Below are 26,196 nucleotides of genomic sequence, written 5' to 3' on the forward strand. Positions count from 1 at the left end.
TAATCCATTGACCAAACCTGTCTTGGGTCAACAGTTCAGGCTGGTGGTGGTAGTGCAATGGTGTGAGGAATGTTTTCTTGGCACACACTGGGCCCCTCAATACCAGCCGATCTTTGCGGTTTGTATTGTTGCTGATGTGCGCATCGATTTCCAGCGGCAATCTGCCCATCTTATAACGGCGATTTCCAACACGATAATGCGCAAATTGTCTCAAACTAGTTCCATTAACATGCCAATGAGTTCAGAGTATTTTAAAGGCCTCCCAGTCGCTAGATCGGAATCCAATAGAGCACCTTTGGGATGTGGCAGAACGGGAGACTCATAGTATAAACAAGCAGCTGATAAATATGTGACGCAATCATGTCGACATGGACCAAAATCTTAAAGGAATGTTTAACACCTTGGGGAATGCGTGTCCACGAGAGCAATCGAGGAGTCGTACCCAGGATCTCAAATGTTTCAATGTCGGATGACGCAATATATTGCGTATTACAGTGCAAATCTGTAAACTGCTAAGAACACAGTTACTTGGACTAAATCAGGGACTGAAATCATCTCTTCATAGTTAGAGAAGCGAGCAGTGTATCGAGAGCAAAGACGTTGTTGTGACTGTACACTTCGATACTGAACCTCATGAACCTTGGCTTGGTAACCAGGGCCAAATGGTCTGAAATCCATGGAAGGAAGCCAAGCTAAACAAGTTGTAGAATTACGCACTCTCTCCTCTCGCACTGTGTTATCATGCCCGAATGCCCTGGCGTGACCTTATTTCTTTCACTTTTTCGCTCCGATTTTCTTTCCTAAATCCAACCTCTTTCTCTCCCTCGATCTCACTCAATCTGTCCTGACAACAGCCTCTCGCTCCTGCCGATTTCTGCTTCCAATTTCAGAACACACACAGTCATCCAAAACCAAAAAAAAACCCCCGCCCAAAAACCAAAATAAAATCAACCCTCTATAGCAGGCACAAAGTGAGATGAAAGGTAATTCTGCTTTTATATTCATGACCTGAAAGATAGAGCTATTTGACCCAACCACTTGGTAACCTTGGGTCATGTGGTGTGTGTGTGTGTGTGTGTGTGTGTGTGTGTGTGTGTGTGTGAGCGAGGGGTTGTATGAGATGTAGACTCCAGTTCCTGGACGTATCATGAGTCACATGCTGTTTCCCAACCGTTTCCCAGCAGAGCTCTTAAAGCATGGCAGCTGCGACCACAGATCTCTCTTCCACACACACAGACACACACACACACACACACGCACACACAATTAATGACATGCACTTGCCAGACACATGATCGCACACTCGTATATACAATCATTTATGTGCTCAAACTCTGCTTAAACCCTGATCTAGAACCGCACTTGGACAGCGGTTCGAACTCGTTACACTTCCACACCACAGCAAAACATGCTTGTGCAAATTTAGTAACCAATATGAGCATGCACAGCCCCGGTGCTTCAAAACACCACCTCTAGAGTCACACCAAGGCAAATAAACATCACTTCACGGTGCTACCGCAGAATTGTATTAAATGACATTTTGTATAAAAAGTCAAAATCCCAATTCTGTCTAGCTAAATATTCTACTGGCTACCCCATATGCTCGTTTTCTCTCTCCTCGTCCAATCGTATTCTTTTGCTCTTGATGAAATTAGTCAGAGAGTATGTTCTTTAGATTATTTCTGCTATTATTTCTGTTCTGTTCGCTCGAATGGCGACAGGAATGCACACGGTCTTACTCTAGTTGCTTTATCAGCCATTCTTAATGACTTCGTACCGTACGAGTATGCATTTCTGTTAGTACTTCTGACCACGGCACGGCTGTTAGTGGAAGAGTCTGGATTTGTGGCCCGTTTCGCCATCATGCACGGACACCGTTGTACCTTATACACTCGTACCCACCGACTCATCGTCGCTGCTGTGCTCAGAAGGATCCGTCGGTGAAATAACATCCGCTCACTTCTTGTCCTTTCTCGTCGACGGGGTTCTGATACGTTGTGCAGAGTAACAGAAGGTCTACAATCGATAATACTTATACCTACAGAGTGGCCCATACTGCATATGGTAGGTGCATTTAATGAAAAGGCCAAGGAATTCGAGTACTTGGTAGACCAGCAACTAAAGGTGGCTTCACTTCAAACTGATACTTTTGATTCATTTGCTGTTTGGTTTAACCTCAAATTTTGCAATGAACCAAAACGCAGAAAAGATTTTGGCCTGGACTTCAATCACACAGACACCACCTTACTCTCAGGCCGGTTGCTTTGGTCCGAACGTAATCGCTGCATTCGTACCTGTCTAAAGAACCGAAGGGAAAACGCACCAGGTTTGCGTTGCGTGCGTCACATGTCAAGTCACCCTGATTGTACAAAAAAAATCGTGGTTACGTCACTCGCTAGTTAGTAAAAGAAACATCTATAACGGCTTCCGGTTATTCAATTCGGTTCCAGAAATGAAGAGGACACATTTGGTTGAATGAAAACTGGGAAAAAAACTAGCTGGAAATGTCACACTACCGCCGTCGGGCTCTTTAAAACTCATTCCAATCTGCTCGTGATTTAACCCCGACGTCGGACGAGTGCTCGCTTGTCCGCGGGACTGGTTAACGCAAGTTGATGCCACCGTCACGACGAGAACACCTCTACGACAGTGATGTCTCAGTTTTGGGCTCAGTGTTTATCTGGTGTGTTGAGTGGCAGTTTTATCAACATTTCTCGGCTTTCCAACTGGCGCGACAGGAGGAGCCAGAGAGTCTAGGTTAACGGATTGTGCATTCAGTCATTTAATAAACGCATGGTAGTACAATCACGCCATTGTTCCGTTTGGGAAAGCAACAAGGCACTTTTTCTGTGTCGCATTCTTGTCAAACTGACTGATTTAAAGGAAGGGTAGAGATGCACCGATGTATCGGCCGATAAAGGCGGTTTTTCATCCGGTGATCAAGGCCGATTATATCCTGTCAATCAAAAGAGGGCGGGAAAACACATCGATTTCGTGCTGTTTGTAAAGATGATGTCTCTCGTGTGGAATGACGATAAAATTGCAGTTTGTAATCTCTGCATCGGTAAAATGTTACACTGGACGCTGCAGCAGTGAAGCGGGAGATTCGGCACAGAGTCTAAATAATTTTTTCCCCCCACGCTGCTCGCGCTGAATTACAGGGCCAGTACACCGCTGAAAGATTTAAATGAAGATGAGTTGACAAAAACAGTATATATATATATATATATCACAGAAAAATATATTTGTAGAGTAGTGTATTTCATATCCAGTTAATGTTAATATTTAAAAAAGCTGATATTATATTTGACCAGTTTGATGTTAATGATGGAGTAGAAATGTTTTTGTTTGTGGAGAGTGAATGCGAGACTAACAGGAGGATTTTTTGAATTCAGTCAATGTTAATATGAATTAATAATATTCAGTAAGTTAATAATCTTACTTTGAGTTCATGTGTTAATGTTAATTAGAGTAATGTGTGTTCTGTTGATGAGACCAGTTACTGTGAAACCACTTGTTGAAATGGAGAGAATAAAGTTTTTATTTGCATTTCCTTCAGAATCGTGGAATTCATTATTATTCATTTAAAAGAAGGTATAAAAGGCAGAACTATTGGTATCGGTATCGGCCGATATCACTGAATAATTGGTTATCGGTATCGGCTGAGAAATTTTGTATTGGTGCGTCTCTAAGTAAGCGTGATGAGGGGGAAAAAAAACCCCAAAACCCATACACATCATTCATGCTAACAGAAAAATCTCTACAAACTCTTCTGGATCGTTCAAAAGAAAACATCTTAATTGGAGACGTCTGAAATGGCAGACGATTGGTGCTGCTGAGAGTTGGTCGCCTGCTCACGCCCCCTTGGGTAACTGGATTCACAATCCCACCAGAGGTGAAATCAACAGAGATTCCGTTGCGTCCCAAAAGATAGGAGTTCAAGATTTCATGAAATTGTAGCTAAAAGACATTCGCTGTTCCGACAGCATACTCAAACCTGTATTTTCATGCAAAACCTTAATTGAAATAACACCAAATATATATTGAAGCAGTCTTGTTTGTAAAATTGGTATGTCACTGCACCCCAGTGCCGGCTCATCCACTAGGGCAGGTGCAGCATTTCCTATTTCCAATTTCCTACTTCAGTTTCCACAGTAGAACATAGATATACCGTATGTCTCAAATCTTACTGGCTTAATGAGTTGGGTTGTGAAGGCCATAGCCTCTCTTCCACATGTGACGCAATTTAGTCAGCATACAACGGCACCATCTTAAATCACTTTCTCTTCTCTCGGGCGTAAAAACGGTCATCCTCAATACTCATTCACCAGCAAAAACATGAAACCAACAAACAAACCTTCATCCCCTCAAAATCTATCACCCAAATCACATGCAATCAAACTTGACAGTCATTGGGTCCCCAAAAACCACCAAAAGCACAACCCCAGGAGCCTCAGTATAAAAACACTTGTGAAAACAAATGTGCTTCATTAAAGAACACAAACATGGATATAAAATAATGGAAGGCAAAAAGCAGAAAAACAGAACCGAGCGTGGGCAGAAGGAGGATGAAGCGAGGCAAGAGAAGTGAGGGACTGGCTGAGATGTCTGTTCATCGGCGTCCAGAGTGCAGCAGGACGGGTGTGCAGCAGTATACTGTAAGAGGAATGAAAGCAGAAGAGAAGCAAAGGAAGGAAAGGTAAGAGGAAAGAAGAAGAAGAAAAGAAAAAAACAAAACAAAAACAACCCCAGCTGTTTAGGAGAAATGCAAAGAAAAAACAACAGGAGACTAGAAAGATGTCTAGATTAGACTACAGTAATATAGTAGAGTGAAATATTAACATTATACTCACTATATCTTTTTGTCTATGATTGTCTCATTATTGACTCACAATAACAGCACATTTCAAGTTTCTCTTAAACTGAACGTGCTGGTATGCATGCGTCTCAGCGCATATTTTCTCAAAAAAAATAAAGTCAGGAAGCGATGAGGGTAGACTGACCCGCTGGCTGAATTTCTGTTCAGCCTTGACATAATTGCGCGCGTAAACGTTGCCAACCCACACGATAGAAGACTTCTGAATGGAACATCTTTTCACAGTAATAAACGAAGGCAAAGGAACACGTGGCGCTTATTAAGGATCTCGGACTGCGAGCGCTTATTGTTTTGCTTTGCGTTCTTTGGTCCGGAACGAAGGTGGAATTACTTTGCTAAAACCCTACTAAGACTATGTACTGTACCTTCCTGCGCCTGCTGTCGCTCGGTTAGTGACTAGTGTAGATTTTTGAGGAAAGGCATCACCTTAATGTTGGGAGACTGAACTGATGACTCCACAGCCATGCATGCCAAGGTGTCAAAGAGAGTGCGATGGCGTGAATCGTCTGGATACCTTCAGACAGTGGTACAGTGTAGTATTTGATCAAAGCACCATTGTTATACAGCCCTGGAACCAGCTCGCCAACTTTTTTGAGGCTAGTTCTCAGTGACAAACAGTGCTACGTTGGGAGTAGTTGATCATGTGCTAGCCATGACCAAGACCAGAAACAGAGCATGATTGACCCTGCTTTTGGAGTGGCAAGGCAGCCTTTCCTCTTTCACCATCAGTGGCATCTATTATCTTATATATAGAGAATGGCAGTTAGTGCTCTCCTTTAAACCTGTTCAGCTTTCTAATGCCAAGCAATGAGCTTGGCATTGGACAAGCATGTGTTAGCCTTCACCATCCCAGATTGGTAGCTATCACCCAAAAGGGAAGGGCAGCAGGTGACCAGCAGATAAGTAAGTAGAAGAAAGAAAAAAAAAAACAGGCAGTGGATAAATAAGAAACCAGTCGATGCTTTGGATTAGGAGTGAATTCATAAGAATTCACATGAGCCAACTTGTACTGAAACAATGCCGGGATCAGGGTGGGGTTAGCACACAAAGTATCACTTACAACTTCGTTAGTGTGGAATCTAATGAAACTGTTCATGGTGGTTCCAGAATTCTTAGAAATTTGTTCGAGTTTTGGTCAGGAAGACGGAGACAAGGCTGTGGATGCGTTTGAGGTCAAAAGGCGGAGATCTACAGTGTGAAGTCATTCCCAAGTGGATGTCTAGCTCCCTCAGCTTCTGTGAAGTGGTCCCAATTGGGTTTGATTGGTAGGTTACATGCTACAAAGTTAGCAGTGCAGTTAGTGGAATTGGTTAGGAGAGAAAAGGGAGTTCCACCAATAGTAGGGTCCAAAGTTTGAGTCCACACACAGACCTGTGCTTGAAAAATCTTATATTGTTACTTATGAATAAACAACAACAACAACAACTCACTGAGAAATATTAATATCAGGCTTGCACACCATAAATTGGACCGTCCATTTCACTCACAAGTTCAGTGTTGGTGGTGACGGAATAGACACAATTCCCCATAGCCACGCTCCAAAATCTAATGGAAAGCCTTCCCAGAAGAGTGGCGTTTATTATAACAGCAAAAGAGGGACTAAATCTACAATGGGATGAGACCAAATGTCATGAAATATGAGAGGACCGGGGGATATGTCTGAATGGCTTGCTCCTCGGTGGGGGCACACGGTGGGATCTAGCCACCCAAATATGGCAGTATACTTCTGCCTGGATACCTGCATGCATCTTGTCCAGAAGAAGGAAGTGAAGGATAGTCACATGACAACAAGATTTATATCACATAATACATCAGGCAGTCACTTTATGACTTTGTTGAAGGTCCCGGCATGTGTGCGCAAGCAGACAAGACGGTATTCAAATGATCCTCACCACCCCTGGTGGTTAGGAGGGGTGAAATGGAGCTGCAGAGTTCATAGATCATAACAGTCCTACTTCCTTGACAAATCTTTGTCATTTTTATTATCCAACCAATTTATATGTGCTCCTTGTAAAACCAACCATGTTTCTTTTAACACCTCCTGATCCCGAGAGCGCGGTAATGCTAAAGGTAGTTGCGTCACCTCAGCCAGTCTTTATCTGTGATTTGCTGACAGCAGGCAAATCCATCATCTTAATCTCTCCTTCCTCAGAGCTCATACGCACGCTGCAGCTCGTCCCCAAGGGCAGAGTCATGTCCTCCTGGCGCTGAACGATCACCCTGAATGCTGCTGACTAAGCACGGCTGAGCGCTGATGATGGATGGATGCCAGAAAATCTAAAGAGCGTCATCATTAGCTTTAACGCCTGTCTTCGGTTAGCACGGCAACCTCGTCTTTACGGCCACACTAGCCTTTTCAAGCTCGTGTAAGCCACGCATCATTGTTAACTCACATCATGCAAACTTTGCTCGAAAGGAAATAAAGAAAGAATGAATAGGAATACTGAAAATAATATGTCTATATTGCCTTTGCTTCTGGCTAGATTTCCAAGCTTTTGCCGGAGTTCAAAATACAATTAGATTTTTTTCCTGCAGAAGATAAGAAACACCAGACTTTTCAACAGTTCTCATTAGCTACCAACATCATATGCAGTTCTATTTCACCAACTGCCTATTGGTCTATTTGAACTGCCAGGCATGGTAAGAATCACATGACAAGAATCACCTGAGCACCTGAGCACACATGCCAAGACCTTTGACAAAGTCACAAAGTTTTATATGAATTTTATTTGAATACCACTGCCATATGGCCACTGTTCCCTTTCTTCTCCTTACCTCATAAAAGTCTGACCTCATGTCCAGCTATATGCACAACAGCTTGTGACTTTGGTGACTATGGCGATAAGACTGCTCATCGTTTCACTTCATTTTCTTCCGGCTGCACTGTGTGTACTTTGTAGTTTTTGGAACCATTCAGAACCCCATTGGTTGGTTTCCCCCATTAGCCTTCTAGCCTTGTTTTTTTTTTTTTTTTTTTTTTTTAAACACTCCTGAACCTCACCCAATTGAAGCTTCCACTTTTCAGCAGATGGTCCGATCCACTCCTTATCTGAGGATGTCTACGTCTACTATAACCACATCTGGGAGACATTCCGTTTGACAGGGAACTGAGAGTTGAACTCTGACTTCAGCATTGTCCAGAAATTAATCTGATGCAATTTGTTCTGTATGCCGCTGGTCAGTCGTGACAGTCAAGATACATCAGTCACCAGGGAGGCATGAGGTCGAATGGCGTTCTCCACCTTGCACGAAAACTCCTCAGGTGGCCCCACCCATAGTTAGGCTCACTGAGATCAACATCCGGTTGAGACAGACAGTGCCAGCTGCACACAGAATTGTTGTCCCAGATCTGGTAGACAATTGGCAAACCACATCTGGAACTCTTTGCCGATGCAAAACCTCACTGTGGTTCTCTGGTGCACAGCTGGACAGTCTGCAAGGTCAAGACGCACTGGCCCACAATTGGCCTCACTGTCTACTTTATGCATTTCTGCCTCTACTGCTGATTCGGCACAGCTTTCAGTAATCAGACCACGGAGTCCATCTTGTGGCCCTGAAATGGCCCACAAGGCCTTTTTCCAGAACTGCTCTCACTAGTGGCATCTTATTCCCTGAATACATCTTTTTCCCCCCACTGATTGTTACCCAGCATTCATAGAAACGCAAATACATACATACTAATTACTTGTTTAATTTCCAGTCAGATATTGCAGAGAAACCTTTATGATATGTCAGCAATACATATTCCACCAACTACAGTTATTCGAATATTCAAAACATCACACAGTAAAAAATATATTCAAAATGACGCCAGGTAAACATCCATGGGCAACCTCTAAAATAGTGAACAGTATCCTATCTGGTAAATATACTGTTTTGCCAGCAAGCTAAGATAGCTAGGTGAACGCTTACCCTCCCGTACAAAATTTTCCTCTTGACAATAACACCTGGTTTCAGCCTGTGGCTACATTTAAATCTGTATACGATCCCCCAGAACTCAGACACACTAGCTAGTCATCTAGACTGCTCATCTAAATAGTAACAGGGACAAGACGAATATACTGTAGATGTTTCATTTTCAGTTATGGCAGGAAAAACCGAGGAACTCTTCGATCATAAAGGCTTCACAGGGGTTTCCAAAATGGAACACCTTTACTAGTCATGTAACCATTTATTTGGGCATTAACCAATACATAGGGGCACTGGTAACTCAGTAGCTGAGGCTTGAGCAGAAGGTCGTCATGTCATGAGAGTTCAGATCCCAGCACTGTCGGTCTGCTGGTCCCGTGATCAAGCTCCTTAACCTTTAAAATTGGCATTAATGATTGACCCTGACCCTACCTCGAAATATTTTCTTACTACTGCCTCGAATTTATTCCAATAGACAGAGAGATCTAGATCTACTCATCATCTAGCTTCATGATTACGACGGCTCTCTTCCAGAAGCAATACTTGACGCTCCATACACATAAATATGTAGAGCAACTAATATCAGGGAACAAGCAAAAAGCTGCATTTTGAGTGAATTTGTGGAATTAACGGAACGGGTCTCGCAGAGTTAGTTCAAGAGAGAGCAGGGCCATGTGATACGTGTCGGCCAACCTTCTTAAAACAAAAAGAGGTATTTATTTAGTGCTTCGTGCTCTAAGACAACGTGTAACAAAAAAATCATCAGTACATGATTAATACACACAGTAAAACAAAACGCTATTTGACATGCTTAGTACAAGTCATGCTTCACCCCAAGGCTGATGTAACAGTTGTACGTTATTGCAAGTGAGAGTTTGTAGATTTGCCCAGTAAAAGTTGGGTCAGGAAAATTTTTGGGTGGCGTTTCTGTATCTGTGTCAGTGCTGTCAGTTGCACAATATAGTCTTCTGGCTGACCTCTCTGTCTCTCTCTATCTCTCTCTCTCTCTCTGAGAGAACAGGCTTCAACCTGCCGAGAGAAAATTCTGCCCCGAGTCAGGCCTGATGAAGACTGATGAAGGCGTAGCCAAAATGTCAACAAGATGAATTTCGGTCTTCCTAAATGGTTGATTGCTAGTACTGTGTTCTAAGCAGGTGCTCGCATATACCATATTTCCTACATTTTCTGAGAAATCTTTTCATGCTCATTATGTTCGGAAAAGCTGCCAGTGGTCTTTATCCCTCAGGCTCATTGCAGGAAATTGGCCAGCTCAAATAAAAACATTGTGTAACAAGAACTCTATGTACAGTATGTCTACAGTCATGGGAATCCTGTAAACAAAGCTGAGAGTAAAATGACAACGCATTGGCACAGATAATCCTGTGTAAACAAGACTAGTTGTGTTTTTGGCACAGCTATGATGCTGTCCACTTACTGTGAGTAAAATGTTAGGAGACACGATCTAGATAAAGCCCATGCCATATCCTGATTTTATCGTCTCTGGATTAACTGATCACAAACTTGATCATGTGACATCACGACTAATCTTTGTTTTTCCCATTTCTACAGCACTGGAATGAACGTAATGGTTTAACATTAGCCCAGCTATCTGGATAACTATAAGATGTTGAGTAGCTGGATAAGTTGGCACGTCATAAGATCATGCTTGCTTTTTAATCAGGATCAGGGCATGTCTGTTTGTTGAATGTTGACCAAACGAGTACAGCTAGACATAGAGGTATTTTGTAACAAACCTATCGCGCTGTGCCGGTTGTTCTCCACTTCGTCCATTTTAAGCTCCAGTGCAGATTCCGTCTCCTCAGGCTCTCGCTTAACAAAGCCTCTGCGTGCCGGCTGTTGATTCAGTTCTGGAACTGGTTCTACCTTGGAGGTCAAGCCCGATGCGAACTCGATGGCCGGCTCGGCCGTGGTTTCCTCAGCCAGGCTGCTGGATTCAGCGGCGGCATCGCTGCTGGAGCTGCTGCAGATGGAGGCAGCCGGTTCTGAGTCTTCAATGCTGTGACTCAGATCAGACATGGAGTTGTCGGATGCCGACGCGGCGCTGGGTACCCGGGCAGCAGCCACGGCGAGAGCGGGCGAGGAGGTGGTGGGATGCACGGTGGGTGGTGGAGGCGGGGCTTGCCGTTTCTTCAGCTGACTTGGTGAGCTCGGTTTTGTCTAGGAAAGATGAAAAGGACGTTTTGAGAACAGATGAACCCATTTCTTTCATCCGTTTATCTCATGGTGTACGCACTCTCTGTGGACATTTTGACAGCCGGTATCTGATTACAAACTGTGTACTGATGTCCGTGTTTCACCACCGTACGTAGCAACTACTTGATCAAGGCGTGACATTCAATGTGTAAGGAAACCATACTTCTCCAGCAAGGTTTTAGACATCTTTAGGCAACATAGTGACTGCCTGAAAGCGCTCTCATTTGCATTTAACATGTAATAAATAAAATGACAAAATTATTATATTTAATTTGATCGTAGTCCAATCTCAGTTGGAATTACCCAGAACAATCCAGTATATGTTACGCTTATTTGTCATAAAGAACACCTGAGACATACAATGTAACACGGTGCCTAAATCCATCCATTTTCCGTACTGCTTATCCTACACAGGGTTGCGGTGAAGCCTGGAGCTTGTCCCAGGGGACTCTGGGCATGTCGCGGGGGTCACCCTGGATGGGGTGTCAACCCACACACACAGTCACAAACACATTCACACACTACGGACAATTTTGAAATGCCAATCAGCCTACAATGAATGTTTTTGGACTGGTGGAGGAAACTGGAGTAACCGGAGGGGAAAAAAAAAAATGGGGTGGCAGGTTTACTTCCTTACATTTTTAAATGAATTTTAGAATGAAAAATGACTGAAACATTGCGAGTTCAAAAATACTAGGATGCAATCACTCTCTGTTAAGAACTATCCGCAAACTCCCCCCCCCCCCCCTCCTGTTATTGGAGGATTTTTTTCTAGGGTAAAGTTCATGCTGAACTTCATACTAACCCCCACCAGCAGCACCTTCCCAGTAGATGCATATTTAATGTACTGTACAGACTTCATTCCTACAGCACACACACACACACACACACACACACACACACACACACACACGTCACCCTTCACCCCAAACTACAACAGTACATCTACAGCAAAGAAAATAAAGGAAAGCATATGGGAAAGAAGACAGACAATGCAGCAGACCACAAGGAGAAAGTAGGAGGGAAGGGAGTGAAGGATGAAAGGAAAGGCTGTAACAGTCTTTGAGGACCCTGTTGAGGTTTTAATAAAAACTCATTTTTGACAAATTATACTTTAAACATAGTCATTATTCCTCACTAGTTTCTTATTGGCTGGGGACAGACAATGTGTAAGAGTGGAAAGTTAATTAACATGGTGTCTTAGGAGCGTAAATGTATTACACTTTAAATGAAACATGAGGTGCCACAACAACTTAAACATGATAAGAAAACAAGATATTTGCATATACATCAATTTCATATGAACTATAAAAGGCCTTGTGGCACAGTAGATGCCCACCCCCGCCTAGCTCTGAGTAGGTGGATGAGCTGCACTTGGTGTAAATTACACTAGATGTAAATAAGCGTGTGTGTATTTTGATTTGTGTCAGTTTAAAATAAAATTCTAAAATAATATCATGCCTTCTAAAATAAAAGCTCTCTCAATAGAGTCCTGAGAGAAGTTTTCACAAGATCCCACCCCCCCCTTAAGAACATGTGCATGACACTACCTCTCTCCATCTCCCTCCACTGGCTTCCTGTAGCTGCCCGAATCAAATTCAAGGCCTCGATGCTCACGTACAAGACCTTGTCTGGAACAGCACCCCCCTACCTCAACACTCTCCTGAAGGCTTACGTTCCCTCACGCAATCTGCGATCGGTTAACGACCAATGCTTAGTAGTGCATACTCAGCGTGGCTCAAGGTCCCTTTCCAGAACCTTCACACTAACTGTTCCTCAGTGGTGGAATGAACTTCAAACCTCAATCCAGACCACAGAATCTCTCACCATCTTCAAAAAACAGCTAAAGACCCACCTCCGTGAGCACGTAACCAACCCCTAAAACACCAACCCCACCTGGAAGTCAATTAATGGATCTTGTATTGTAGCACGACTTGTATTGTTCTCCGCTTGATGTATCACTCTGCTTGTATTTTCTCATTTGTAAGTTGCTTTGGATAAAAGCGTCTGCTAAATGAATAAATGTAAAATGTAAATGTAAGGCAGAAACTAGTATGGACTAGTTGTAGTCGGCCATATATCCCTACAGGGTATGATCTCTGTTGGGTTTGGGGGTACTCCCAAGTTCCAGGTTGACGATAAACAAGAGCACACATTGAGTACAATGTTGCTCATAAGTGTACTGATACCAACAACCAAAGAGAATGGTGAGTGGGTCCTTGTCCTGCTCAAATCTATGTGGGACACACATCTGTGAGTCACACAAACTGTGCTCTGCCAATAAGACAGTCCATTGTCCATGATATGATGGTTTTGTTCACCTGCATCCTTCTACCCAAACACCACAACTTGTATGGGGTTGAATACACAGGAGATGCCTCACTATGCTGCTTGTGTTGTCTAAATGGGAGTACGCGCTGCTCAGGAAGATTGCTAGATCATCCACTCCAATGCTATCCTGATACTCAAATTGCAAGGGGGTCCATCGTTGTCCTAACCAGTGGTCGAAGGTGAGATAAATACCCAGCCTCTCAAAGGTCTTTGTTATGTGCTGTTAGGGCCACAGGTTTGAACAGGTTTCTGGTTGCAAGCTATAGATGCTTAAAATCCATACCTGCTCAATGCATCAATCGTGGCTCCCTGTCATTATTTGACAAATTAATTTTAGAATGAAAAATGACTGAAACATTGTGAGTTCAAAAATCCTAGGATGCAATCACTCTCTGTTAAGAACTATCCGCAAACTTCCCCCCCTCCTCCTGTTATTGGAGGATTTTTTTCTAGGGTAAAGTTCATGCTGAACTTCATAATAACACCCCCACCCCCCACCAGCAGCACCTTCCCAGTAGATGCATATTTAAATGTACTGTACAGACTTCATTCCTACAGCGCACACACACACACACGTCACCCTTCACCCCAAACTACAACAGTACATCTACAGCAAAGAAAAGAAAGGAAAGAGGGGGGGTGGGGTACAAACAGAAGGGATATGGGAAAGAAGACAGACAATGCAGCAGACCACAAGTAAGTAAAGGAGGAGGGAAGGGAGTGAAGGATGAAAGGGAAGGCTGTAACAGTATTTGAGGACCCTGTTGAGGGTCCTCAAATAACTCATACTTGACAAATTATACTTTAAACATAGTCATTATTCCTCACTAGTTTCTTATTGGCTGTGGACAGACAATGTGTAAGAGTGGAAGTGAACTAACATGGTGTCCCCAACTCTGAGTAGGTGGATGGGCTGCACTCGGTGTAAATTACACTGTGTGTATTTTGATTTGTGTCAGTTTAAAATAAAATTCTAAAATAATATCATGCCTTCTAAAATAAAAGCTCTCTCAACAGAGTCCCGAGGGAAGTTTTCACTTCAGAAGATCCAACCCCCACTCCCTGTAATCCTGTGCAATACTGGCATGATGAATATGTTAAAAGTTAAGCAGGTTCCTGCTTAAAGCCAAGCTATTTAATTACTTTGTCCTGTACCCTGCTCTCAAGCTGGAACATTTGATTAACTCCTTCTTTTCAGTTTCAATCAATCTTCAGCATGTACTTATCCACCCACGAACAAATACTCATAGCCCAACACCACCACCACTTGTGCAACTACGCATAAGGACGTTTGATTTGTTCCAAGGAACCAGTTACTTTACTGCGGAGTACATACAGTGCTGTGAAAAAGTATTTGCCCCCATCTTGATTTCTTCTGTTTTCGTGTACGTCCCGTAATAAATCGTTTCAGAAAATAAAACAAAGGCAACCTGAGAAAAGACAAAATACCATTTTTAAATGATAATGTTATTTAAAATAGTTATCCAATACCAACTGGGCCTGGGTAAAAATGCATTTGATGATGTCCATAAGTTCCAGACTGCAGGCAACCATTGACTGCAAAGGATTTGCATCCAAGTATTACAAATAATCCTAATATTTATGATTGTTAGTTTGTCCAATCACATTTGAGTGAAAGTCTACACATCAATCACATCTTGTTTGCTTCATTTCATATCCATTGAGGAGGTGTACAGAGGCGAAATGATGAAAATGATGAATGATTGGATATTTCTCCGTACCATCAACTTGGGATGGTAGACTTAGATTAGCAAGTTGCAAGCCACTGATAAGGTAAGCCTCAACATCCGCCACGCCAACTTCGATCAAAAGGTGCAGGATATTTGTTGGTACCTCTACAGCAGGGGGAAGAGCTTTCTCTTACAAAGCCCCACAGCTATGGAACAGCCTTACAAGTAGCGTTCGGGACTCAGGCACAGTCTCAGTGTTTACGTCTAGGCTGAAAACGTATCTGCTTGGTCAAGCTTTCAAGATCTAGAGCGTTCACGGCCATAGAGTGTTGTGGTGAACTGGGATGTTTGGATGCTGTCGCCTCCCCACTCTGACACGTTCACTCAGGTTTGTTGATGGTGGAGTGATGTCCCAGGTTGCCCCGTTTTGACCATGTAGTTCACAGTTACAGAAGGGAATTATTTATAATCGCACTATCCGATGTCACCCAGATGATTATGAGTTCCTCTCAAGGTTTCTTCCCCATATCATCTCAGGGAGTTTTCCCCTTGCCATCTTACCTTGCCTATGGCTTGCTCATGAGGGATAAATTTATACATTTAAAATTTATATCCTGAAATGATATATTTCTGTAAAGCTGCTTTGGGACGATTTCCGTTGTTTAAAATGCTATACAAATAAAAATGTAATGAAGTGAAATACAACTATTTCAAAGAACATGTTTTTAAAAAGCAGACTTGTAAAAAGAAAGCAAGCTACTCCGATTGAAAGCTCTTTAAACGTAATTCGTACATGTGGTATTTTATGCCTTTATATACAGCATAACTTTTGCAAGAACGTCTTGTTTGGACCAGGAATCCATTCAGAATGGCATGATCAGGCTTACAATCTGATGTATGTGACGATCAGCTGGCCCTTGGAGACGATCTGTGAGCCGAGCTGTGCGAGTGAGTGAGTGGGCTAAAATAAGCTAGGAGGCAGCAGCTGTCCTCATGTGACTGCGCTCAGATTACACGAGGGCGCACGCGGACATGGCGCAACCGCTTTCTAGAAGTCTTGAGGCTGCAAACCTAGCATCTATTACAAATAGATGTAACGTGTGATTTGTAGGTAGGGTGTAAAGTCAGTTAGTCTTCCGTTTTTGCCTCATCGCGAACCGGTGGAAACTCGGGGGGGGGAATCGGAAACCAATAAAACAGCCAAGAATCTGTTTGACAGTAGATCAGCGTTCACTTTATTACGCCACAGCCATGCATGGACCGGTCTCCGAAAGATCTGACTGGAGGTCAAGGGTTGAGGAGGCGAAAGCTCCTGGTCTTAAAAGGCTGGCAAGCTTAACGGTCTTAAATGACCCTGCTTTGTTGGGTACAGCTGAAAAATTTTGCCCTGACAGTGCTACGCCACTGGTGAATTCAGTGCTGCAGTAATGCTTCACTATGCACACACTTCTTCCTACACCTCCTAACATCAAATCTACAGCTGCTAGTCGAATTCTTAGCAATAATTGTGCAGGTTTTGCACACTCCGTTTATTTGAGGCAGACTGCCGTGGTTGACTACTGAGTGATGATGTATTTCCTCTCCATACGTTTGTTATTAACCCTTGCTCACGCACAGCCCATAGGAACATTCTTCCTCAGGACCCAAAGAACGGCGAGAAGAGCAGCATACATATGGAACTAACACACCTGCACAATGTGGAAGGCCAGGACGATGAGGTGCGTCTTCCTAACACCGCATTTCCTGTAAGGAAGCGCAAACTAACGTTACAAGAGAGGCTCTAGTGTAACGGTCGGCGTTTTGTTTCGGCTTTATTGATAGTTTGTTTAACGACTTAACTGAGCACCGTCTTATAAAAATGCCATTAAATGGACAAAGACTAATTTGACACCCAACACCCCACAAAAAGTCTGCACACTTATCTAGACTAGATAAGTCTAGCTTGTTTGTTTATTTACGTACTTGACAAAACGGTCGTTCCATTTTAACGAGCAACAAAAATGGACAATGGTGCGATATTACAGACAATCTCTGCTAGATCTCTATCTTTATCCATCTATACGTCACTCTTCTTTTGGTAAATAAAACGTCCAATGGACGATTCCCCCTTCCAGAGACTATGGGGATGCAAACTTTTGCACTTGACTGAATACTACTGCAGATGACCAATTCCCAGTATATGCTTTTATATGTGTGTGAGTGTATCTTTCTTTGAGGTGTGTGTGCGTAAGGCGTGTGCTCTCACCTGCACCACCGGTGCCAAACCGCACTGCGTTTGCGTCTGCGTGAGAGTCTGAGCCGAAGGACGAGGCGGAGCCGGAGCGCGCCGTTTCTTAGGCTCCGTTTTGGGAGACAGCCTGGAGAGGTTCATGGCCGACTGTGATTGGCCCAGAGTGTTGGGACGAGCCTCTACATACACGCCGCTGACCGCCGACAGACCCTGAGGGAGGACAAACATACGCAAAGACAATGGTTAAACATGCACAGACATGTCTGCACACTTACTTGTGCTTGTGTGTGTGTGTTATAGAGGTCAGCGGAGTTGAGCGTGATGCAAGCTAGAAGGTATGACTGAACGTTAAATGTCAAGTGACATGCGTTAAAGCTGCTATAAAAACTGTTCCCACGTGACGTCCTTGTTTGTGCCGTTTATGCTGCTTCTTAGTAGACAGCTGTGGAACACGATCCCCTTCTTCGAAAAGTATATACAGGCTGTACAGTGAAAATCTCTGGCTGTTTCATTGCGGACAGCTGGCGGACTCCCCGAGCGCCTCATTTGCATATTGCCGTAAATAAACGCGAAACCCAGATGACGATAGCACGGATTAACGCTAGAGGTAAACACGGAGGTAGGATTCTTCCAAACGTAACCGATCAGACAACACACTGTCTAGCAGTGGCGTCACGAGGCTGGTGTACCCGGGGATAACGATCGTCAGGATAACAAACAAACAAATAAAAATCTCTTTTTGAATTCTTGATTCTGATTGGTCCGAAGCTGTTGATTCGTTTTTCTATAACACTAGATCTGACCGCGGTTCCGGCCGCGATTCAAATCTCGGCTTTATGTTAACGCGTTCTTCGTTTCTATAGTAACAACTCGTATGACGGACATACCGCATAATCGAACTAATTAAAAAAAACAACACTCCATTTAACAAAGAAACAGCTTTCTCTAACATTTAACATTTATGGAAGGAGTTTCCAGTGGCAGAGGTTTTGAAATGCCAAATCTACAGAATGGAGAGCTTTCTGGTTTCGCAGTGACATGATGAGTAGCTTTTTAATTTTTTCTTAAAAAAATTAACTTCAAAAAAGAGAGAGAGAGAGAGAGAGAAGAACGTATTGTAAGGGAACGCCTGTTTATAACACAATATACCTGATGACAGGAACTTGAGTCACGGAAGTTCCATTACATTAAATGTATCTAGAAACGGATAACAAAAAAAAAAAAAGAAAAAAAACGTGACATTCCATTTGTTAATGAATGAAAAATTCGAATTGTTGTGAAAATTGCTGTGGTATAATAAAAGGAATGAAACACTGGGAGACCTCCCGCTATGGGAAATTAATCACCTTTCCCATGGTTTTCCTATAATAGCACACCCCTAAGTATTTAACACGAACTTCCATTTCTTGTGAGCTACATGGGCCACTCCTTGTAGCGCCACCTCTGAACCAGTGCAGCAGATGTCAGACACTAGACACGTCCTGGTTGATGAATAGGATTCTTCTAAAATGGAAGTTTGATATTTTTACACAAAAGCGAGCCAGGAACCTGAAGTACAATCACATGAAGGTGTTTAAGGACATGGTGTGACCCGACTCGGCTTTTAGGAGGAAACAATGAGACGGTGTTTACACATGTGGCTTAGATATGATAAGATCTTGAGTGCTTCACTGAGCGTGTGTGTGTCATCACCAGTCATGAACAATACTGGCCTTGTAGCACGTGTGCCATGACAAAAAAAACCAAAAGAAAACGATCGAAATACAAGAGATAAATAAGTAATAGGACTAGGTTAGTGTTATCATCATGCTTTTAATGGTGGGAATATTTCCAGTCTCTAAACGTGTTGCTTTGTTCCTACTGGGAAAAATTCCGACCAATCGAATTCATCTCGCGTATCTTGATTTAATCGCGGCACATGCGCCATCTAACCTACGGTAAATCATTTTAGTCTGAATAACTCAGGTCCGTCTTTAACTTTATTCATACCTCGCAATCGCAATACGAAGCAAAACGATCTCACTGTGGTGTACCGTCTCAATCGGGAAGTCCTGTAGGTTTCGGCTATCGTCATGCACCACGGTCATGCTAACTCGCACAAGGTTTACATTTAAATGTAATGCATGTAGACTGAGGTATTAGTGCTGTAAATAAACTAAATGAAACAACATAGTAATACAGGAACTCATTATTGAAGGCTGCACAATATATAATCATAATGAATCTTTATGGATCACAACACAGTGAAATTCTTTTCTTCACATACCCCAGCATGCCAGGAAGTTGGGGTCAGAGCGCAGGGTCAGCCATGATACAGCACCCTCGAAGCAGAGAGGGTTAAGGGCCCAACAGTGGAAGCTTGGCAGTGCTGGGGCTTGAACCCCTGACCTTCCGATCAGTCACCCAGAGCCTTAACCGCCAAGCCACCACTGCCCTTTATATATAGTAACCTTAGGCGAATGTAATAATTGTTTATATGCTAATGTTTTCTGTAAGACAACTTACTTATTTAACGAAGAAGTCCTTCAGTGACAACATGACACGACAAGCTGTTTTTTTTTATCTTATTGATTTAAAGCGAGAGAACCTGGTGAGAACCTGACGGTTTATAGCTGTTATAAGTAAGTGATAACAGGAACGAACGTCTAACGTAACTACAGTATAAAGAATCGACAGGTATGGTGTGACAATCTTTAACGGGAAAAAAAGGTTGTTACAGTTAGAAAGTTGATGTGGTATAAGATTAATCGATGTGTAACTGTAACGCCACATCGCATCAGGCCGCATCGCATCAGGCCACCTCGCATCAGGCCGCATCACACTGCTGCAACACCCTCTAGTGTTTAATTCCACGGTATATTTAATTGGTATTACTTCCACACACACAAAACACAAAAAGTTTCAAAATGAACTAAATAAAGAAAAGTATTTTTTGAACTAAACAAAAAAACAAAAAACAAGCTATGTATTTAAGGACCGGTGGTGCTTTATTTTTAAGCTGATTTTACATCTATAAACAAGTTAAACCTCCTTTTCAGGCTCTAACGATCGGAAGATTTGGATCGATACATCGATTTAAGAAACGACGACTGAAATGAATAGAGGCGACGATCATAAATCAACTGGACAGGCAACTGGTGTGTGTGGTATCGTCAAATATCGTTCAAGGATATTCAAACAATTTGTCTTGGTTCCAAATCTTTTTAAACTTAAACACCAATCTCCAGTAGAATATTCATTAATATATCATGTTCCAACTTTTCACAGGCTTTCAGGTCGATAATGTACTGTACTGGACAGTCGTACACCTGATGCGCCACAGAATTGTGTGCGAGTACTGCCCTCTGGTGGCGCGAAGAGCTCAAACGCAAGTATAAGGTGAGGCTTTAGAGCACAAAACATTGTAAGAAGAAGTGACAAGATCTTTAACAGAACCTCAGGAACAAAGCTCACAATCGATACTAAAGCTTATGATCTGACTGAGAGAGATCGCGAAAGGCAGAATGTATCTGTGTTAGTAAGAGGACAGAGACACACACAGGGGTTAGTACTTACATTGATGTTAGTGTGTGTGTTTTGCATTAGCCGGCCATCGCGCTGATCCATGTCATCAGAGAACTCTTCGGTCTGAAACAGGGAGCGCAAAGAGCTTCTACATACACACTCGGGATAGTACATTATTCGCTGCGTGTGTCTAGTTGGGAACTCGAGAGATGTAGATGGGGTTGAGGAACTGTCAGAATTAGAATTCACACACAATGCTGACATTTCTATCTCTGGAGGTTTCCCCCCTCCCAATGTTATCCAGTGTTTCTTGGGGCATAGTAGAGATCATATTAAAAAACAAAACAAAACAAAAAAACACTTCCAAGTCTAAATCTGAATACAGATGCAGATATTTGGAGTACTACAGAAATTTAATGGCACTGCGTTAGATCCCTGATACACACACTGAGCATTGGGGGTCGCTAGACATCTCAAGTGTTCCGATAATTGCAAAGTTGACCGTGTGGCCGTTTTTAATTTTTCTCCGACGGCCATGTCTGCGTCATGGCACACGACAAATTTTGCTTATATAGCTTTTTTACAGAAACCTCAATTTCTCGGCTCAGGATGGTCCTAGCTGCTTGGAACAAAAACCGATCTCTATAGCATGTTACGAGGTAAATGTACAAATATAAACATTTTGCACATTCATGTTCCATAGACTTAGAACTTAAGTCCAAATGTAACGCTCTAGATTGATCACAGTTCCACTTTTAGGGTCAGTTTATAACGGGAAAGGTTCGAGTCTCGGACTTAAATTTTTTAGGGGGTATCTGGGTAAGTAAAGTGTGCATGCAGAACATTTCAGGTTTGAGATTTCTCTTATTATTATTATTATTATTTTTAATGGGTGCAAGAATGTGCATTTTTTTTTAAAAATGTTCCTCACTTCCAGGTTGAGTATCTCTGGTGGGGGACCAGATATGAACCTGAAATTCTCACAGAAATAAGTCCTCTATAGTAGCATTCTGCTGCAAAAAACTTGCGTGTTTGTGGAAAATTAAAAACAGTCGCACAGTATGCATTGGACCACTTGAAATGGAAAGCATTTTATATCCTATGTACAGCATTCAGTCTAAAAAATAATGGAGATTTGTTAATTAGGGGATTTTATGCTTGCACTAGTGTGTTCCTTATACATGGGTACTAGAATAATACCTAGGTGCTGGAAACGGGTAATGAAAAACTGGTGATAGATAACCGTTACAAATAAATCACAAAATTTGTAACGATTGAAAAAACAAAAACAGCATTTGAATGTTTTAAGCATAGCTAAGTTTTATTTATTTTTTTACTTTGTATTACAGTTCAATAACAAAACAGTCATAAATGCATATTTGAGGTGTGAAGTTTTTGCAATAACGGCGACGAGCAACTTAAGTACTCGTGTAACGTAATTAAAATATGACTGCGGGATGAGTTCATTATATCTGTGAAAAGGATGTATAATAAAACTTAAATTTGTACAAATATTTTTTATTTGACTTTAATATGGAAAAAAGCATTTTCACGAAATTGGTACCATGTTACTCGTGTCGTTATCCCATCAAACACTACTAGACAGTTAAACTAGCAATGTTAGACAGCTTTGTTTACATCTCAGCTGTGAAACTAGTGAGCGGGTCCCAAAAATATAACCTGTAATATCGTAAGCGGTGCTAAAAGATAATACAGGCATATGACTAGTGTACATCCCTTACCTTCGATTTCCTCCGACTGAAGCTGAACAAGCCCAGAAGTCCCTTCTTTTCACCTCCACTGGCGTCGGAGTTGAGAGACTCTGCTGAAATGTAAACAGTTGCACTATTTGTAACTAATAACAGCAGCAAAGGAACGAATGGAATGACCACTCACATAAACACAGTCAAGTCCACTAATAAGAACTTTTTTTTGTTGTTGTTTTATAATCAATTAATCTCACTAATATATCTCAAACAAGACTGCTTTGCGTAGGTACCAACATTTAGGGTTTAGTCATAGTATTTACAATTTTGACCCCTTGTTAAGTTAATGTCATTTGTTTTTTTTTAAAGGGTGTTCTTATTGAGTGAATGCAGTAGGGAGGACCTTGTACTGGTATATTAGCAATACCAAGTGTGAAAAGGAACTTTTCCCCCAGCTGTTTGTCACTGAAGAGATCAAGCAACCTAAGAGCAATGCAGTAAAGTCTTTGCTTTTCACTATGGGAAGTTTTCTGCACATGCTTTGCGCTCATGTACAGAATCTTCTCCATACCATTCGGTTACATCATCTCATTTTTGTGTAAAATAGCATGAATGGTTTACATTTACAAATTTAGCTGCAAAATCAAACAATATCATCTGCATCACTTCTGGATTTCCAGTATAATTTCTATCTTCAGACTTCCAGGAGGGCAGAGTGATGCCATTTTACTCTGAGGTTAAAAAAAAAAAAAAAAAAAAAAGGTTTCGGTTGTCCAAGATGGCTGCCTCCTAATGCTCCTACACCACATCAGCAGGTCTGTATGACATCACTGAAGAAACGGGTGTAGCTCGAGACAGGGCTTTACAGTATAGATTAGCCTACGCTAGTCTTGTAGCTCAATTGCAAAGATAAATAAGCAACACATGTCAAACATGCCTTTGTTGATCAGCTACACAAGTGCAACGTTGTGTAAAATGGACTTTTTTTTCTGAACAGTTTCTTCAGTAGATAACATTTGAATGAAAAACGTTTGCATCAGCTATAATAAATAAACTGGATAAAGGTTTAATAAACATTTACTACCTGACTAAATTAACAGTTCTTGGTAGTGGATTCGTACAAAAGCATAAAACACACTTATGCAGAATAGAGCTTTGTTAGAAACATGCTGCTAGAATTCATACAGTACAATGAGGCTAACAAACATAAATGTTTGGATGATGTTCTTAATTTGTGGCGATGTTTCCCAGCACAGCTATAATAAGATATAATAAGATACGGTGGAGAAGCTCCATTCAAATGAGGGGGAAAAATATGCCCTTGGCAGAGGTGTCTTGGTGGTTAAGGCTCTGGGTTACTGATAGAAAGGTCGGGGTTTCAAGCCGCACTGTTGGGCCCTTGAGCAAGGCCCTTAACCCTCTCTGCTCCAGGGGCGCTGTATCATGGCTGACCGTGCGCTCAGACCCCAGCTTCCTGACATGCTGGAGTATGCGAAGAAAAGAATTTCACTGTGCTCGAACGTATATGTGACCAGTAACGACTCGTTATCATTATCATTTAAGCATCTTGGGATATTCATTGATCAAGCTGTACTTAGCTTCATGTGTTAGGCAGTATGTAGCCAAAGCTAATCAAACGGTTTAAGTGTGAATTTCCCAATCCAGTGTGCATTTCTCTTGTGTTGCGCCTCGTAACAGTCTCATTAAGGGAACGCGTGTTCTTCACACTGGAGCTTTTCGTTCCAGCCCACAATATGATCGCAAACTCAGCGGATGTAAATTTCCTACAAATTTCAAATGAGACTGGCCTGCAACATTCCAACCACACTGATTTGGGTGAGGTTTTGCTCTTCCAGTAGATGGCGCTGCAGTTTTGCCAATTCCGAATTACAACCACTAAATCCATTTCAAGCTTCCCCACAATCTGTGCTTTAGTATTGCACTCAATGAGCTGTAAAACAAAAAACAACCAATAGAGAAGCTCACGAGATTAATATGAAAACTACTGGATGTACAGTTGGGTCCAAAAGTTTACAATGAAGAATTGATTTTTATTCAACTAGTATAAAGAACTAATGAAAGGGCTACTCAGCTGATACTCCTTATTCACTAACAATGGACGCTCCTTGTTCTCGTCCCGGTGTGTTATTATCCCTACTGCTTTCGGTTAACCAGATTTTCAACTTATATCAGTAAACAATTGTGGAGACACTATAAGCAGGGGCAGCTGGTATAAATAGGCGAGCAGGGTTGGGATCCTCCCTGTCTTTCAAAGTAAAATACATCAATAGAAGGTTTAATTTTTTTAAACATCCAGATTAGATAATTTGCTAACAAACGTCAAAGTGGATTATTTTGGACTTTTGTGGAATCAAGTGCAACACCACCACCACCAATGGTTGTACGTCCAGTTGCGGGAGTAATGAACGTGAATTTACCCTTAAAATCAGCCTTCCCACGACCAAAATGTAGGCGAAACTAAACGTAGACAGACTAATTATACGCTGTCCAATCAAAGACAATAGAACCATAAGTTTAGTGATTTTAGGGCAGTAGTAGGGCTGTCTTGGGTCCTACTGTAAGGCCAGGATTGCACAACATGGCCAAAATACCCACACTGCAATGGTGAAATTGTGCAAAAATAGTAAAACCTCTTTGTTGACGTTTCAAGACTGGACCAAAATGATTTGGATGATGTTGGCACAGAATTATAACCATTGCACAGGGCTTAATTAGATACAGAGACAAAGAGACTGACCTGTATTAAAAATGGTATAAAGGTGAGTTCGAGGGCTCATTTGCATGTTATTAATGTCAGTAGTGCAACCACAAATGCCACTTAAATAAATAACAAATTCAAGCTTGTTGCATGAGCAAAAAGAGAAAGGCAGGGCGTTAATAATGCTCGCAAAGACAGCAAATTAACCGGACACACAAAAAGCAGCAACTACGGACGGTATGACAACTGAGCAGCAGCAGCAGCAGCAGCAGCAGCAACGTTGAGAGAGTGATACCTGAGTAGTTAAGTACAGGAGCCGAGAGCATTTTAGGCTGGAGAACTGGGAATAGAAACGACACCGACAGGGCATTTAATTACGTTGTAGTAAAGCAGTGGACAAGTTCGAAAGTCTGAGTCCCGTCCAATTATTATTTTGTCTGTCCATATATCATTCTGTTTGTCCATCAGTCAGTCTGTCATTCTCTATGTGTCCATCCACCTAGCATTCTGTATGTCTGTGCATCTATCGTTCTGTCCATTCCGCCAGTGCTCTGTGTGTCTGGCCGTCTGTCGATCATTTTGTCTGTTCAGTTTGTACGTTCTGTCCTGTCTGTCTCTCTCTCGTCCGTCTGTCTATCCAGCGATCATTATGTCCTTCTGTCTATTTTCTGTCTGTCTTACTATCATTCTGCCTGTCTATCGTCCTGTCTGTCTACCCATCTCTTGTCTGTCTAGCCATCTATTGTTCTGTCCTTCGGTCTGTCCATGCATCAATCTCTCTGTCCGTCTAGATTTCTGTCAGTCTGTCTGTCTGACTATCATTCTGCCTGTCTACCATTCTATCTGTCTACCCAACGTCTGTCTATCCAGCTATCATTATGTCCTTCTGTCTATTTTCTGTCTGTCTATCTATCATTCTGTTTGTCTATCATATTGTCTGACTATCTATCATTCTGTCCATCTGTCTATCGTCCTGTCTTGCCATATATAAATATTTCAATTTAAAATGCACAATG

At 42.1% G+C, this 26,196-nt stretch overlaps 1 protein-coding gene across 7 annotated transcripts in view; it reads right to left on the bottom strand.

The window, feature by feature from the left end:
* The window catches only part of cobl (cordon-bleu WH2 repeat protein), a 68,872-nt gene that overhangs the window by 7,595 nt on the left and 35,081 nt on the right, over window positions 1–26,196 (bottom strand). For 3 of the 7 annotated variants that reach the window (XM_053620737.1, XM_053620730.1, XM_053620713.1), the window contains 5 exons: window positions 25,476–25,520; window positions 22,498–22,580; window positions 20,807–20,878; window positions 17,267–17,461; window positions 10,540–10,963 (listed from right to left, as the gene is read on the bottom strand). In XM_053620737.1, coding sequence (XP_053476712.1) covers window positions 10,540–10,963; window positions 17,267–17,461; window positions 20,807–20,878; window positions 22,498–22,580; window positions 25,476–25,520 — 819 coding nt within the window. The remainder of the gene's footprint in view (window positions 1–10,539; window positions 10,964–17,266; window positions 17,462–20,806; window positions 20,879–22,497; window positions 22,581–25,475; window positions 25,521–26,196) is intronic. The other 4 variants (XM_053620722.1, XM_053620746.1, XM_053620755.1 and 1 more) reach the window with 4 other exon arrangements.

This window comes from Ictalurus furcatus, chromosome 1 (assembly GCF_023375685.1).
Source record: "Ictalurus furcatus strain D&B chromosome 1, Billie_1.0, whole genome shotgun sequence".
NCBI lineage: Eukaryota > Metazoa > Chordata > Actinopteri > Siluriformes > Ictaluridae > Ictalurus > Ictalurus furcatus.